We start from the raw sequence: 17,984 nt of genomic DNA on the forward strand, positions 1-17,984 counted from the left end.
ATCCCAGTGGAAAATATACAGCTGTAATGGAATGCATTCAGTAACAACAGTACAAACTGTGATGATATCAGGTGTTCTTGAAAGATGAGCATATCCTGCCCCATCAGTGACACCAATCATGAGCACAACCTACAGGCATCAATCCATAGTTTAAAATACATGTTTTTCACTAAAAAGATGAAAAGTCATGCATGTGATCAAAATAGGGTATTGCATCAGACATCGTTTTTGTCAGTGATGGTGATATGATATATTCCGAGGGTCTACCATAATTGTTTTGAAGGCTTTCAGGAGTCCTTGGATGTTATAACCCTGATTTTTTTCTTTTGTTTATTTTAATTTTATAACATCAGCAAGTACATACTGCATTTGTTGACTTGTTTTAATTAGCACGGTTTGAAAACCCTGGTGATGACACCAAATGGTCATAAAATTGTAAACATGCTTCTGCTCACTGCCAAAACTGTGGGTGAATCAGTGGACTTAAAGTATTGACCATGGCAGCAACTTATTTCAATCATAGTCACAAGATCCAAGTCAATAGATACCTCTTTTTTAAAGCACGTTGGTAGCTGAGCCATACCTAGCCTAAAGTAACTAGGGCTGAGGGAGTTGGTAAAAACAAAAACCCAGAACAGAGTTGTTATATTAGCTTCTCAAGCTACAGAAATGAGCACTTTTGAAGAAGTGTACTTTTACATTTTGTTACCCCACTCCAACTACCAAGTATGGCTCTGGCTCTGACTCTGAGTAAAGATACTAATTACATTGCAGGAGAAATTCACGTCTATTCAATATATTATGATGTAGCTTGATATGTGATAGGTCATGGGATCTGTTCTGCCCAGTAGACTTTAGGTTATTTTTTCTGTTCTAACCAGTGCTTCATGACTGGTATGTCAGAAGACTACATTATGGGCTTTAACCTCTTACAACATAATATTCTACTATTTGCTGCCATTGTAAGATGTATCCCACTAATAAAATCTTTTAACAACTAAAATTACATACTAAATATAGCTTAATGTTTAGGATGTCAGTGTCTGTATATTCAAGGTGTTTTTAGTCATTCCAGTAATTGTAATTGGTCTCCCCAATATTTTCATATACTAGGAAATCAAATGAAGTACAAACACTAGGACGGCCATAAACACATTTAATATGGGGCTACTGATAATTTATGTGGAAAAATGTATTTAATATGCAATTTTAGTCATTAAAATGTCTGTTGTAAGTCGGCAACATCTTAACATGGCACCAAAATGAAATTTGTGACTGAGATTAACTGAGATTAGAATACCAAGATTAGAATAATATGAAGAGAAACTAGTCTCTTCTGAATACATCATAATTTACATGATCTCAATTGTTAAGGTACATATTCTTGTAGTAAATAAAAAGCAACTCCAGTGTTTTGTTTTGTACAATTGTATGCGTAGTAAGTATGTTTATTACCTCAATCTTCATCACTCATTTACAGGTTTCGAGCAAATTTTACACATTTTAACAAGTATGTTTTTTAAATGAAAAGATACACCTGAAAAATCTTCATACACACACCCATACTAATATACCAACAGTACAGACAAAATAACAATAGTTTATTTGAATAGATTCAAACATCTTTTTACACCTTTCACCAAACACACACACACACACTTACACTTCAGTATTCTGAACAGACATATAATTACCTATTCAAATTGTTTGACATGGTGAAGTTTCTGATGATCTGCTTTTTAAAAAATCTGCCATATAGCTGCAACATCAAAAGCATAACAAAACCAACAAGCAAACAAACAATTATATGAAATGAGGTATTTTTTAAAGAAATTGACAGATCCATGATTTTGGAGAAAAAAAAAAGCACTTTTTTAAAAACTAAAATAAAAGTCCTGGTAATTAAAGGAATATAAGCAAATTTGCATATATCTATGTCACAGTTCTCTAGTTAATATGTCAAGTTATTAAATGTCATGACAGAGAATACTGCACATGTTATTCCTAATACCACAAACTGTCATGAAGAAAGGCAAAAACTCTTGAAAATAATTTACAAACAAAACTGCAAAACATTATTAACTGTTTCTGTCTGTTCTGTATACTGATATATACTATATATGCTTTGTATAAATAATTCTGTTTGCTCTCTCATTATTTTCCATTTAAATAACATTTTCTAAGTGAATTACATGCATATGGAGTTATTTTTCTGCGCTGAATGCAGTTTAATGAGACTGGTCAATAGATTTTGGCACCAAAGGTATAGACTTCATTACAGTATGAGACTCGGTGTCAAAATGGTGACGAACATTCAGTTCAATGCTGGTAGATACTGGCCCAGTGCCTACCTACCAGCACTGAACTGAATGTCTGGGTTTGTATTCTGACACAGGCTCTAAACAACAACTGCAATGCTCAGTGAACACATCTGCCAGGAAATTTGGAGAATGTGCTTAAGAGAGATGTTCTTGAATGTTCAGAGGATATAAGCATGTGTCAAATGACTGATTGATTGATCAGTGAAGAAGTTTGAGCCACATGATAGTATGTCTCATTGGAAAGTGCATATAAAACAGTTATTGAACAGCCCATGCATCAACTACAGATTTCTGTCTCTAATCTTTGTCCTGGACCCACAGTGCAGGTAACCAAGTGGTATGACCAGAACATCATGCTTCAACCATAACTGGGTATAAGCATGAATATTATTTGTGATCATCATCATTTGCTGTTACATAAACAAAAGAACAGCTAATGTTTACATACTAAAGTGAAACCCTTCAAACCCGGACCCTCAGTAAACTCAAATTCTCTCAAAACACAGACAGTTTTCACTGTTCCTTTTTAAAATATTAGTAAAGAACACAATTTCTCCAATCCATATACCCCTTAAAACCAGACGTTTTACTTGGACCCATAGGTGTCCATTTTAGAGGGGTTTTACTTTATTAAGTCTCTTAAGTTCTACTAGTATACAGTGATGAAACGTTTCTTGATTGCTCAGGTTGACTAGTTAAATACAGAATATATAACTTGGTGCCAAAACCTGATGACTGGTCATCTTTTAATGAAGCTGCAATTTAAAATGTCAGTGCATCAATGTGTGTCTTTATATAACATAACACACATTGCTGCCTTCAAGCAGAACGGAAACTGCAAACTGTTGTGTCTTGTCCTATATAAATATAAAGCAATATGTTCAAGTGTGCTGTACTAGTCTATACTCTCACTCTGATTGTCGTGCTGTCTGACCTGGAACAGAGAATTCCGCATTCCTCAAACACACTTCAAAAAGCGAGGGTCCAATTAAAAGAAAAAGAAAAAAAAAAGCCCCAAACAAATGTACGACTTTGTCATTCATAGTAAAATATTTCAAAAAGCTGCCTTCCATGAAAGTAGCATTGAAATACTCAGATCTTTGGCATTAATTGGAATATCACTTTAAAAATTCAAAAAAATTTCAAAAAAACACATTATATTGGCTTGGTCACATGAAAAAAATGCAATTGAGAAAACATTGAAACCCGTCTATAAAGGCCACCCAAATGAACTACAAAAAGTGGCATTTAAAAAGTGGTCTTTATATACAGCCTAAAATATATGTGTACCGTAGGACATCATCATGTTTCCTCTATTTATAGGTGGTTGTGATAAACAGTGGCCTTGTTAGCAAGGTAGACTATAGGTACTGAAAATAATTTTTTATTCCCTTACTACTGAGTATTGAATACCACACACATGCCAGTTGATCTTTAAAAAAAAAATATGTTGACTATACAAGCAGGATCTGTTTTTATGGAGTGGTGTGGGTGAGAGTATTTTATGGTAAAAGTTGATCTTGAACAGCTAGTGGTGTCATTAAACATAACAACTTTAACTTTTTTTTAACAGTAAACAATTATCTTTTTTGTTTAAAAATGTGGACCTAAATTGCCGTTTCAATTTTTATCTTAATGTGCATGTGTGTGTATGCATATGTGTATGCATGTGTGCCTATACATGTGTGTATATGTGTGTGTGTGAATGTGCAAACAACCCACTGAACAGTCTCTGGATACAGGCCTGCTTGTACAGAAAAATCAAATATTAAAGTAATAATACAATGCAGTCCTTGTTTTTTCCCCCAAATTTGAAGATTATTTAAGTCTACGAGATAATGTGACCGTGCCAATATTTAGTATTCATACACACAAAGAAAATCATAGTTTTCACTCCAACTATACATAAACTATCCACTGAACTGAGATTCTGTCATTAAGTTTAGATAACTTCAGATGCTTAGGTCCTATCTAACACCCAATACTTATTTTTGTTTTATCTTAATGATTTTGTCATTTACATCTAAACTGAATTGAAGTATAAAAATAATCAATTATCAATATACTGGTAAAAAACAAATATAGAATTTGTTTTCATTTTCTACTCTAAGATGATTAAGGTGTATTTATGTCACTTCTAAATATCAGCAATAAAAATCTTGGTTATTGTTCAACAATTAAAACATTTTTTTTTTACATTTTGTTATCAAATAGTCATAAATACATGTACATTCTCTTGACTTTTCCTTTTTGAAACTTAGAATTTGACTCCAACATTTTCATACCTTCCTTTTCAACCACTATGATATGACTGCAAGAGTTATGCTACAATTCAGACTAAAGAAGTCACCAAAAGTATTGAGACAAAGTAACCATAACATTTTCACACTGATTTGTATAAGTCAATCAGTGATGGTTTTGTCAATGAATAATATTGTCCTTTATCAACAATTGACAAGTTTAACAGCATTTAGTATCTCAATATATAACAAAATGCACCAAGCTTTACACAACATTAATGCCACCAATAGAGGGAGATAACTCAATGACCTTCCTGCAGTTACTTATTTGTTCCTTGGAAACCATCATTTCTAGATTCCACAGTAATCTTACATTTTCAGATATAAACCTGCACTGCGGCTGTATACTTTGATATTATCCAAAATGGTAACAGTATTGATGAACCTTTACTGAAATCATACCAAACTAAGAAAAACCTCCCTAATAGTAATAAATTCTGTTGCATGCACAAGTTGCTGCCAATCATAATAAAGTTTGTTTTGTCTAAATAATAACTCTGTAACTTCTATAAATTATTGATAACCAAATACATTGTTTTTCTTACCAAACCTATTACAAGTATTACATGTTGTTGCCAAAACTTGAGTTATATTCAGACTAAATAATCTACTCTCTTACTTTCATAAATTATTGACAACCAAATAAAACATTTCTTAATGAACCTATTTAATACATGCTGTTGCCCAAACTGAGTTTTGTTCTAACTAAATAGTTCAACTCTTTTACATGTATAAGCTGTTGCTGGTCATATTAAATGACCACACCTAAACTTATGACAAGATCTCAGCATGAGAGATCCATTCTTTTACCATCTTTATAGAGTTGCTATGGCTTTTCCTTAACATTATGAAGCACCGAGATATAATAAATGTACTTACACTGGGAACTGAAACCAAGTCAACCCAAAGATTTTGTGAATGGTCAACTTTCAGTACATAGCATGTGTTTGTTCTCCAAATGGTATTTGAATCAGGGTATTAATTAAAAGGGGGCATACCTTAGATTTAATATGGTATACAATATATTTACTTGACAAAGATATCCTAGTCAGTGGACCTGGGTGGCTGCAGTTTAGCCAGTTGAAGAGCTACAGCCGTGCACCCCCAGAAAATAATTCACAGTATTTTGTTTATCCAGTAAGTTTATTAATATTACAAAATGGCACAGAAATAAATTAACTTGGAATGCATTTGCCTTAATAATATAGTTTGCTCTGCCTTGAGGTATTTCCAGTTATGTAAAGCTTTATGTAACCAATATATTCTGAATTTGTGGGGATGTTTCTACCTATAGATAGGGGGAAGCATCACCCGAAAAGTAGGTGTCGATACTATACACATGCGGCGGCAGCGGCATTACGTTAGTACAAGGTCACTGCCACTGAACACTGAACTACAGATACACTCTATATGTGGTGGCATGGTTCTGATGACAAACACGGTAATCATGCACTGTCTTCGTTATTTCCTTCATCAGTGCAGTGAGCATCACCAGTATTGTAACACTGTGTGTGTCCTTCAGAAACTGTGGCATCTTCACTGCAGATTAGCAACATCATCATTGTCTCCTAGTGCTGCGTCTACTACATGACCATTATCTCTGTCATCGTGAGGTCTTGTATATCGCTAGAAGTGTCACAACAGTTCATTTTTTATATTTTTTAAAATAAAAAATGTCGCTAAAATACTGAGAACACCAACCATTAGCTCAGTTCCACCATTGATGCCACCGCCACTGTTGCCATGACAACTGTGGCATTTCTGATGTCTATACTATTAGGGACAATGCAGTAACCACCATTATCAGTTAACAAAATGTCTAACAACAACATAGGTGACTAGGTCATCTGGCACACATTATTATTACAACGATGAGCCGCTCGATTAAAAGGTTTTTCTACAAAATCTTGATGTACAATGTTTAAAAGTCATGAGTCGGCCGTGAGAATTATATTCCCAACAAAGTTGTACATGTACCCAATTGTCACATTACAGTCCCTGCTAGCTCTTCTCTTCGTTTTTTTTTTGTTTGTTTAGTTTTTTCGAGGAGGGGGTCGGTCCTGCCAGCAATGTTTATAACTGGAGCCGAAACCATGCTTCAGCATATGCTGCACCAAATAGAATACTTTATTTTTTTGTTGTTGCTTGTTTCCAGGCTGGAACTGGTGCTCCATTAGCCGGCGTGAATGTCCTGTATATGCTGTCCCATCCCATCCATACTTGCGTGCAGTGGCGGGCTCTGCGTTGCCGACATGCCGTGGTGGCCCATGCCGGTGGCCGCGTGGCCCATCATCATGTGATGCGGGTGGCCCGGAATCAGCATGGCCTGCGAGTGAACGGGGGGAGAAAACTGTGACATTTGTGCATAGGATCCGGATACCGGGGGCACGGCCCCGTACATGTCAGTCCTGTGCATGCCCCCCAACATGTCGTAGCGCTGGGTCCCGTCCGTCAGATGTGAGTAGCCAGCCTTCATCGGGTCGTACATGTCAGCAGTGTGCATGCCCGGAAGTCCTGAAAAGGCAAAACGTCAGAATTAAGACAGCATCAGTGTATTGTGAAATTATTTTATTAATATACAGTAAAACCTGTCTAGATCCAGACCCCAAAACAAATTGGAATGCTATCAAAATTGGCCAAGTTTTATAGTCCCAAATTTTCTAAATTAAAAAATGTGACCATTTAAACACTGGATCCTGTCAAAACTGGATAAATATTAGGTCCCTGGTGTAATGCAGTTTAGACAGATTTCATTGTATATTGTTAAACATTATCTATACCACTGTTATTTTGTGAGCCCAGGACATCTTGAAATAAAAAAAAAAGTCCCTTGGCATGCATGTTTATCTTGATCCATCATTATCTTGGACTATTTGGTTCGGTCTCTTCAACACTGAGATCATGGCATCTGACTGTAGTTTAAAATTCTGTATTTACACTATTTTATTATACTGTTACATGACTCAATTTCAAATGGAATGTTTTTGAGGCTCTCCATATTGAAATAAATATCCATATAAAAAAGCAAAATGGAGACAGAAATATTTGATAAGCTCATATTAGAAACATTAGAAAATAATACCCACTTAAAAAAAAGGAGAAAACAATTATCCATTTGATCCTGTTTAGGATAAATGTTACACTTCTTTCTGCACAGTATTCACCATTATAAAAACACTGGAGACCGATATCCTGCCATTAGTCAGTTAACCTCAGTGTACAGATCTGTATACATGGCAGTATATGAACACAATAATGGAATGACTGCTGACTGACTACAAAGGAAAGATAACTTACTGTGTGCACCCATCTGCATATGCTGTCCATCCATGTAACCCATGCTGGCATCAGGGCTGTAAGCCGAGTGAGCACCAGGACCTGTGCATAAATTAAAATACTAATTAGATTATTACATATTTAAATGAGAACATACTTCTTTTTTTTTTTAAATCATGCGACCAGTCAGACAGGCAAATGATAGAAAAGGGAAGAGAATAAATATTTAATGACACCTCAACACATTTTAAACTATGGTTATTTGATGTTGGCTTTCTAAGCTAGTCTGGGAGTGGCAGTCCTCCTGTGGGTGGTGTAAGAGGGATGAACCATCCCATTACATATCTCCTAGGAGAGTGGCAGTCCTCCTAAGGATGAGTACCTGATAGTGGATCATGGAAACAATCACCACTTTGTCTAATGTCCTTTTCACTCTGCCTTGTGGAGAGACATGATTTTGATATTGTAATAGGGTTTTGTTCAGATTTACAGATGTTTTGACATGTGTCAATTAACTAGATATGAACATCATGTATAAAATATAAATTAAAAAACATGTTAAAAGATTTGAGTTTTTTTCTCTATATTCTGCATATTAGAGCCCAAACTAAGTAAATAACTACACAATATGACTATTTCTACTTTCCAATTCTAAATAGCTTTATCTTATATGTGATAGTTTTATTGTCTTCTCAAAAACAATTTAACATTTTGCCAATCAGACTGAATAGCCAATACAAAACTTAAAATTTAGCGTTCTCAATGTTGCTTTCTTTTTTGAAGCAAACTATTCGACAGATAAAAGATTACAGCCCACTGTCAAACATAAACCACATAGGGGTGCCACTTAATAATATTAGACTTAATAATATTAGACAAACAACTCTTTACTGTTATCAATCTATGACTCAAGAACTCAATTGGGACCCATTAACCACTTGACTAGCCTGACTGGTCTAGATGACAACTGGTTATTAAACATTCGACTGTGTGCTTGTATTAGACCGCACAAATTACATAAAACATACCAGGGTTCAAACATATTTTTTATATACGTATTTACTTTATGAAAAAATACAATTCACAAAATGAAGTTTGTATAAAAACAGGAATTTTAAAAATGGGATCAAGACAGAGAAAAAACCCACTTTCTATTTTAGAACTCCATGCTTTTTATTTAAATTTTAAAAAAAGAAGGGTTTTGTTTGACTACATTTGTGGACTGTAAATTAAATGACCATATGTAACTATCAATAACTAAATGAATTTCATTATAATTTACTTAATATTAATAAATTAAAAACTAACAGATATATGAAAAAGGCAAAACAAAGATAATCACTAACATTGAGGTAAATTTCTAAAATGATTGATTACCAATAGGTATAACATCAATAAAATATCTCCTCCATATATATATATATATATATATTTTTTTTTATTTTTATTTTTTTTTAATTATTATTATTTTGTGTTGTAATTTGTGCAGATCTAAGCTGTATGCACGTGCATGTAAATTGTTAAGTGAGAGGAGCAAGGCTGCAAGCACAGACAATTTCAGATGCTAACTAAACATCAACCATGCAGGCAATAACACTTTGTGAATAATACATGCTGAAGCAAATAGGCAATTGACAAAGGAAACAATGCATAGACGTAAAATTATTGTCGAAGAATCAGAAATGTTTACATATTCATGCTTCATTATGCAACAATTCCCTCTGAGAGCAAATAATTTCAGCCAATCAAATTGCCAGCAATTTCTCTCTGCTTGGCTGGTGATGTATTGCATTTTTTCCTGATAGAATCGAATGAAGGAAAACATGTGCCGTGGTGGTAAAGCTGTGCTCGTGAGTAACTCTACAGATTGGATAATTCGCACAGCAGTTGGAGATTGCATTTATTGCAATATAAAAAGACCCCAAACACTTTTGTGAATCAGTCACAAGCCATTTAGCTCTGTCAACATGGCAAGCCAGTGGTGATCAAATGTTCATTATGACATGGTGGCCATACTTCACATGCTTTTACTCATCGGCATATATATATATATATATATATATATATATATATATATTATTTACAGAAGTTCACTTCATGCTTATCGTTCTGACACAAAATACTGCAATTAATTTTTAATTTATGGAAACAAAAGATGTTACTGGTAACTGCCTAACTCCATCAGACAAGCCCTAGCTTGTATATCATCAAAAAAACGCCCACACAACTAAAAACCCATTAAAACAAATATTGGTACAAAGAATCCCCCACATACTCCCCCCCTCCCCCAAAAACCCCCAACAACAATAACAAAAAACAACCCCAAAACAAACCCCAACAACGAACCCCAAAACCCTTCTTTATGAACAAAATACTCAACCATACAATATATTACTAATACATTGATGCATTAAGTTATTTAATTTGTAAATGTAATCCAAAGTAATCATATATTGATAGATATGAGGTTATTTTGTAATGTAGTACATAGTAATAATATATTGTCAATTGATAGCTTTGATGCTCTATAATTTGTGAACATGGTATATATGATAGTATTGTTAGTGACAAGCTTGGGTAAACCCAAATGCAATTGTTAAGTTAGATATATAACTAATATGCACAGTATAAATATGATTCTTTTTAAACAAAACTCTTGATAATAACTTGAAACCAAATTTTATATTTAGAAGAATAATGTTTGTTTTATTTATTTAAAAAAAAGTAACTACAGTTTTATAGAGGAACTTAATATTTTAAGGAAAAAAGATTATAAAGACAGGAACATTTATAAAGCATTATATCAATATATACATTATACAGTATTATATTTTATATATTACATGCATAAATATATAGTATATGAATAAATGTGCAAATATTACATGTTAGGAAGCAGTATATTCTACACAACACATCAAGGTTGATTAGCAGTTAAGATGCAATACTGAGGGTTACAGGATAAATTAACAAGCACATGCATGAATTCTTGGTAAGCCATCATCGGTTTGCATTTCATGACCTTCACCAGGTAAAAGCCACAGTTGTCTCCCCTGTCTCTATGGTCTAATCCCGCACTTGTGGATGAGTTACGCCTTGGCAATGATTGGTTCCAATGTTTTACCTGGTGAAAGGCCGAGATTATCTGTCGATGACGACTTACGCCTCCTATTTTTGAACACTGTTACTAGCTGAGACTTGCCTGCTCTATTTGATTGGTCAATCATTGGCTGCACAATTCTTCGCCTAGCATTAATGAACCTGCAAAACAGAAACATTTTACAACCGTTAACATCACAAATTAAATGTGAGGATAGCAAAACAATATTCATAACAAAGTAATTTTACTGCTATATCCAGATATACCTTCAAATTCTACAAAAGGAAAACGAGTTTTAAAAAGTTAGTTTGTTTTGTTTGAAGACACCACTAGAGCACATTGATTTATGAATCATCGGATACTGTATGTCAAACATTTGGTCATTGTATCACAGAGAAAACTCACTAGTTATTCCATTAGCAGCAAAGGATCTTTTATACATATTTTCCAACAGACAGGATAGCACATGCCATGGCCTTTGATATATAGAAATTAAAATTACATATAAAGACAAAAACCCAAGAAAGATTTGCTGGGTTTTGAAAATTATTGAATTAGTGTGAGCTTTTCACTATAGAACAAGAACAAAACCAGTTTTGGGGGGGCATTAAAATCTGGAATCGCAGAAAAATCCAGAGAATTTTCCTCTGCGAATACGCCAGGTGGAAAAAAGGTTTTCATAGAGCTGTCAGTGAGTGTTGTGAAATGATACAAATACTAAGCACCGAGCTGATAAACTCAGGAATCTGAGCAGTGTCTTGTGGGTTACGTCCAAGCAGATGGGAGAATGTTCGTCTCCCAATGTTCACAGCAGACAATTTCACCAGATGAATGTTGTCGGGAGGCAGCCAAATTTTCTGACTACTCTTGTCAGTTGTATTAAAACTCATAGACAAATCTTCATTAACTACCAGTACAGTGTCATGTTTGAACAAAATCACAGTCATAAGCAAAAACAACAATCCCAAAACAACAACACAACTCCCCAAAATAAACTAAATAAAAAAAACCCCTAGAAAACCCCAAACAAAAACTTAAAAATCCAAAACAACAACAAACAAACAAAACAAAACAAAACCCCCAAAACAACCAAACCAAAAATAAAAAAATAAAAAATAAAAATGCTACCGGTACTTGCCAGTCAGTTCAAAGTGTAAAAAAAAGTTGCAAATCAAAGGAATTTTTTTTTTAAACCAGTAACCAACAGAATGTTTGTGACAATTATCTAAGAAAAAAACAGGAAGCAACATTGTACATTAAAAATATTGTTTATTTAACTCATAAAAAATATAGAATAACATACTATTTTTCAATAAAAAGTTAAATGAAAAGAATAACCAAAAAACCCCAACCCACCACTGTATAACATAAAAGAAAACCCAACCAGAATTAAAAAGAAATGTTCTAGTGTAAAACTTTGCAAAAGTACTTGACCAAATATATTCAATGAATCATGCAGTTATGGACCACAAGGAAATAAAAGTTGAGTTTTATTTAATTGGGCTTGAATATATAAGGGAAGTGTAAAGCCCAAGTGGGCCCACTGCCAGTCTGGTAGCAGGCTCATCAGAACCTGATTGATTGCCTAACACCCAGGTTCGGCGCCAGTGCAGCCCACAATTTGTGTCAGTTGCAACTGAGACGGACTGTAACTCATTAGCAGGTCGCAGGTTGACCTCTCAAAAGACATTTGGAACTGATGATTTCCTCAAATTACACCGCAAGCTCCAGCGAGAGCCAAAATAGTTCTTAGCAAAAACACTTTGGAAAATTAAAATTACGTTTTCCGTTTGATTAATGGTAAGCACTGGAGAAAGTGATCCCCTGGTCCTGGCAATTTCTTCTGGTATTCTTTTGAGCAAATTGTATCTTCATTCTCGTTAGCCGCGTTTGGCCTATTGGGTTACAATTTGCTAACTTACTGCGTTGATGCCTCCCTCACCTACCAGCCAGGCTGTTCCCTTGCTGTGCGGTGCATTCCAGGGGTAATGACACCAAGAGGCTTGAGACACACAACTCATGACCAGTAACTCACTTTATTCTCATTTCCACTTCAGAATTCCGCGAGATTTTCAAATGGCAGTTTCTACCATGGAATTCACATCTTGTTCAATAAATTCTTACCGTAATCAAACTTTCCCCAAGGATCACGGGAAAACTGCAAGGACTGCAGTGAACTCTCTAACATGGAAGACCAATAATTGAAATAAAGCTCTGGATTGATGGCACCACTGACTGAACTAATGAGAGCATTATGCCTTGTTAATGTCGTCTACATGACCCATGCACTGCGATATTGCTTCAGACATAACTGCAGCTTGCCAATTATGCAAAATAAATTTTTCCTACTAATGACAATTTCATCTGACAGGCAGAAGTACATGCTGTAGACATTTAATGAAATGAGAGCGCCAGGAGTGTTAAGACCCAGCACGCTCTGCTCACTTTGCAAATACTTATTTCGGGGTTTTAGCTTCTTAGTAGTTTTGTCACATAACAATTTGAAAAAAAAGTTAAAGTTAAATCTTTTTAAAAGAGTTAAAAAAATGTTTCAACCAAGTACTTAGGTCTCACTACACAGATCACTTCCGGGTGACAGTTCATTCATCACGGTCCACCATAGTTCCTAATTGGGACACATGTTATGGGTCACATATTCACTTCTAGCAAATGGTGAAGAATTAAAACAATATGTATGTTTAATGGTAAGCCTTCTGGCTGTATTTTGCCCATGTTATTTTGTAATATTGTGCATCGACCTTTTGGGACATGGGTATATAGCGCAAGTGACAGCCGGAGTGAATCGGTTAATGAACCACCTATTCGGACCGGTACTACAGCCAGATGCGGTCATATAGCAAAAAACTGAGACGGAAATGTTCTCAATTTTGGAGTGAAAATAAATGCTTATATAATGTATGTTTGCAATGGTGTATGTTGTTAGTGCCAACGAGAACCCGTTCTATGGGCAATCTTCGCTTGAAGTTGGGCAGTTTAACATGGGTTTCAATGGCAGATGACATCTGTGTAGTGAGACCTTAGAATGCTTGTTTATATTTAACATTAAGCTTCATATATTATTTGGCATTACACTTTAAAGCCATTATTATGATAGCCCTTTTTTAACAAAATATAAAGATAAAGAAAAAATGTTTCTAATTATTATTAATTTACTATACATGTTTTATTTAGCAAAAAATCCAATTAACAATTATACTTCCTTCTTAATTATAACAATAAGCTATATTGACAGTGCAAAAGTTAAATGAATTATTAAGAGTTGTTTCCCTTTGATTGTATTCTCTCAGATGTGATAGAACAAAAACATTAAGTGATGCATAACATATATGTGGCAATACACTGTGCCATGACAGAGCACATAATTTCACCATGGTACTTTTATAAAAATGAAAATTTGTTTGTTTGTTTTGTTTAATGACACTACTAGAGAACATTGATTTTATTGGATGTCAAACATTTCCAAGAGAGGAAACCCACTACATTTTTCCGTTAGTAGCAAGGGATATTTTATATGCACTATCACACAGACATGTTAGTACATACCACAGCCTTTGATATACCAATCATGGTGCACTTTTATAATAATAAAGAACATAAACATGTTTCAAGCTACCAGGTTTTATTGCTAATATTAAAAGTATTACTGAAATGTGACTAAAAAAACCCCAACATCTTGATATGGTAAACATTTTGAAGTTTGAACAAATGGTTCATAAAATCAATTAATTTAAAAAAAATTAAATTTAAATCCTGCTTGTTATTTTGTTTTATTTGGTAATTTTGGGGTGGGTTTTTTTTCGTATTTAAATTATTTTTTAGAAACTATTTATGTAATGTAACACAGTATTTTATCAAACTTAAAAAAAAAATGTAATTTTTGTCATTCTAGTATTTCTAACAGACCATAACATTTTTCACTTTTAAACAAAAATCAGCTCCGAGTTGAAATATTATCTTATCTGTTAAAACTAAAAAAGTAACAGTACATTTTATCTCGTATTAGTTAACAGATAGTTAACAGATTTCAACACTACAGCTGACTTGTCTAGATTCTGTTCCTTGTGATAACATTTATAAATCTATAACCCGTTACATAACAGATAAAATATTATTTGTAAATCCACAAAATAAACTTTCCCAAACACATCTCTAGCAGTGCATTTCAGCAAAGATTTTACTTAACGCAAATATATTTCTTAAAAAGATTTTAGTATCCAGTCATGTAGACATTTAAGCATCTACTAGAAACATTATTTTTGCAAGATGTTATGGCGGAAGCACTCGAAGAGCATTAGTGTGCATACTAAAAGTGACAAGGCACAAGTTATGGGTGATCAGCCCAAGTTTAGAGTAATATTGGTTCTCTGTTAGAGGACTTGTGTCAACACTGTGTGTTGCCCGTTGATGTGCTGCACGTCTTTACGACCTCTCCTACCAATGATCCCACACATAATCTAGTGAAGAAATTACTGCATTCCATGGGGAACACTGCAGCCATTTTCTGCAGCCATTTCACATCTAGACTTGCCTCAAATCACTTGGTTTTAGGCTGTAAATTGCCAGTGGTTTCCAAAACCATGTCACTAGTGCCACTGATGCCAAAAAGGTAAAAATGGAGATATCTTAGTTTCAGACAACAGAAGAAGAAAAAATATTTGATTTTAATTACTCCTGCCAGTGATTCAGATACAGGAAGAAAACATGGCACAAGTCTGTTTGTAGTTGTGTCCAGTGACCATGAGAAAGTCTTGGCAATGCCAAACAATATTTTGAGTGTGCAAGTCTTGTAGCAAAGTTCCCCTTATCACCATGTGTATGGCCTGCTCATTCCATCTAATGGGCAAATGGCAATTATTTCCCCTGTAACGAGTAAAGTCAGGGCTAATGGGGACAGGTGGGGGGGGGGGGGGGGGGATACTTTAGTAACATTTCACACAGATAAATATCCAGACAGTTCCATAACAAAAGCATGGCTTAGAATATTTAGAAACTTATAAAATTAATATTCGGTTAAAAAAAAAAAAAATCTTTATTACTTGTACATTGTTTTATTGTTGTAAAATATTACAGAATTTTATTTTTACAAATATCCTAAAAAAAAGACACTAGAAACTGGGTTTTTATCAATGTTTTTATTGATTTGTTTTAAATTTGATACATTAATAACAAAACAATCTATTAAATCCCTAACAGAGATCTAGCTAACATGTATAAACATTAAAAATAGATTAATTTACTTTAAAAGTGCATGCATTTTGTTGTAATAATTATTCTCTCATCATTTACTTTTGGTGAATGAGCTAGAGTTCAGTGGAGGAGTTCACAAGTTCAGTACTCTTCAACAGCCTATACTAAATACTGCTATCTGTGATACAGAGCACACAATGCCTGTGTTTGCTGAACATTACACATAGAGAAGAGGGTGTGCAGTAGAAGTATGTTTCACTGTAGACCATGTATCACAGTAGCTGTACTTTCCAATAACATATATCACACCTAACAGTCTCACTTTAAGGCTAGTTTAGACAGAATACACTATAAACAGACTAGCTGTCCATAGCTTCCATTCATGTAATTATAACATTCACTTTCAGTGATCTATTTGCAATCATTTTTATTTGGGGAATTTTTCAATTAGTTTTGTATTACTTGTTCTTTTTTTTAAAGTTTTTTTGTTTTTAAATGTAGAAGGCTAGATTTCCTGTGTTTCATCTGTGAGGTTCCCAAATAGTCTTTTTTTTCTCCTGTTCCCATCATTAATCATTAAATTACGTCTTTTAGGTAAACTGTTTCCCTCGCGGAACCATGTTGTTTTTCAAGTAGACTTTTTAATGAATGTAATCTCTACCAATTGATTTTGTTTCATTTGTCCAAACTTATCACTGCAACACTTGGAAGTATATATACACACACCCACCACGTCAGATCAGTTTATCAGCTAGAACAAGCTCTAATAGCCTTTTCAGAAGAATTTCAACTTCAAAGGCATACATCCTATGTGAAATGTAATCACCGCTTGTGTTATTCCAGTTTCATTATACAACCAATTTTTTCATCACCTTTGTTTATATGCAATCTGATAGCACCTGCAGCATTATCTCATCATATTATCCTTACTACAACTCTCATGTCAGAAATAGGATTACCCTTCCCATTAGTTTTCTTTTAGAAACAGAAGCAGGCTGCAAGGTGGGGATATACTGTGTAAACAACACAAAAAAGCTAATTTTCTTAGTATATTATATTCTAACCTATCAAAGAAAGTAAATGCCGTAAAACAGAAATGAACATTTTGATATAACAGATTTAATATATATAATGTCTTTTAAAAAAAAATGTAGAAATGAAACATGCTGTTAAAAGTTTAAAAAAACAAAAACAACAAAGAACTACAAAAACAAAAATAAAACAAATGCCTTTCTAATGTGGTTTGAAGAAACATTTAAAAATCCATTCTTGAAAGAACTGATACGTGTATGGCTGTTAATGGGAAAACATTGTAATATATAAAATGATCTAAAATAATTTTTTCCCCAATAACACTTTTAGGATAATTTGTTTAGCAGGTAAAATATATCTGTGAGATTATTTCAACTCAAAACATTTATTTATTAATTATACACCATTTGGGATAAAAGTAATAATTTAAAAAATGTATGCAATAATTTATTAGTGAATATTACATTTGGTTTCCACAAAAATATCAACATTTAAACAATTTAGCTACTGATAGAATAAATTACAAGATAAACTCCTATGGAATACATTTATTAATTTGAAAAAAAAGAAAAACCCCAAGCCAAAAGCTATTAATATTTGTGTTAGTGATGCTTTACTGGTTTAATAAAAATTAAACTGACACATTTAATTCTTCGATATAAAAATTAATTAAACCTGGCCTATAAGCTGAACAAGATTCACACGTCTTTTACAGATAGCATTATTGTGATAAATTCCAATTCATCT

General features: G+C 33.8%; 1 protein-coding gene across 3 annotated transcripts in view; it reads right to left on the minus strand.

The window, feature by feature from the left end:
* Positions 1–1,412: 1,412 nt before the first annotated feature.
* The window catches only part of LOC121371064 (homeobox protein Meis1-like), a 161,020-nt gene continuing 144,448 nt past the window's right edge, over positions 1,413–17,984 (minus strand). For 2 of the 3 annotated variants that reach the window (XM_041496691.1, XM_041496692.1), the window contains exons 11-13: positions 11,022–11,158; positions 7,919–7,999; positions 1,413–7,135 (exon numbers count right to left, since the gene is read on the minus strand). In XM_041496691.1, the coding sequence (XP_041352625.1) occupies positions 6,795–7,135; positions 7,919–7,999; positions 11,022–11,158 (559 nt within the window). In that variant the 3' untranslated portion in view covers positions 1,413–6,794. The remainder of the gene's footprint in view (positions 7,136–7,918; positions 8,000–11,021; positions 11,159–17,984) is intronic. The other variant, XM_041496693.1, reaches the window with a different exon arrangement.

The sequence above is a fragment of the Gigantopelta aegis genome, chromosome 4 (assembly GCF_016097555.1).
Source record: "Gigantopelta aegis isolate Gae_Host chromosome 4, Gae_host_genome, whole genome shotgun sequence".
In the NCBI taxonomy this organism is placed as follows: domain Eukaryota; kingdom Metazoa; phylum Mollusca; class Gastropoda; order Neomphalida; family Peltospiridae; genus Gigantopelta; species Gigantopelta aegis.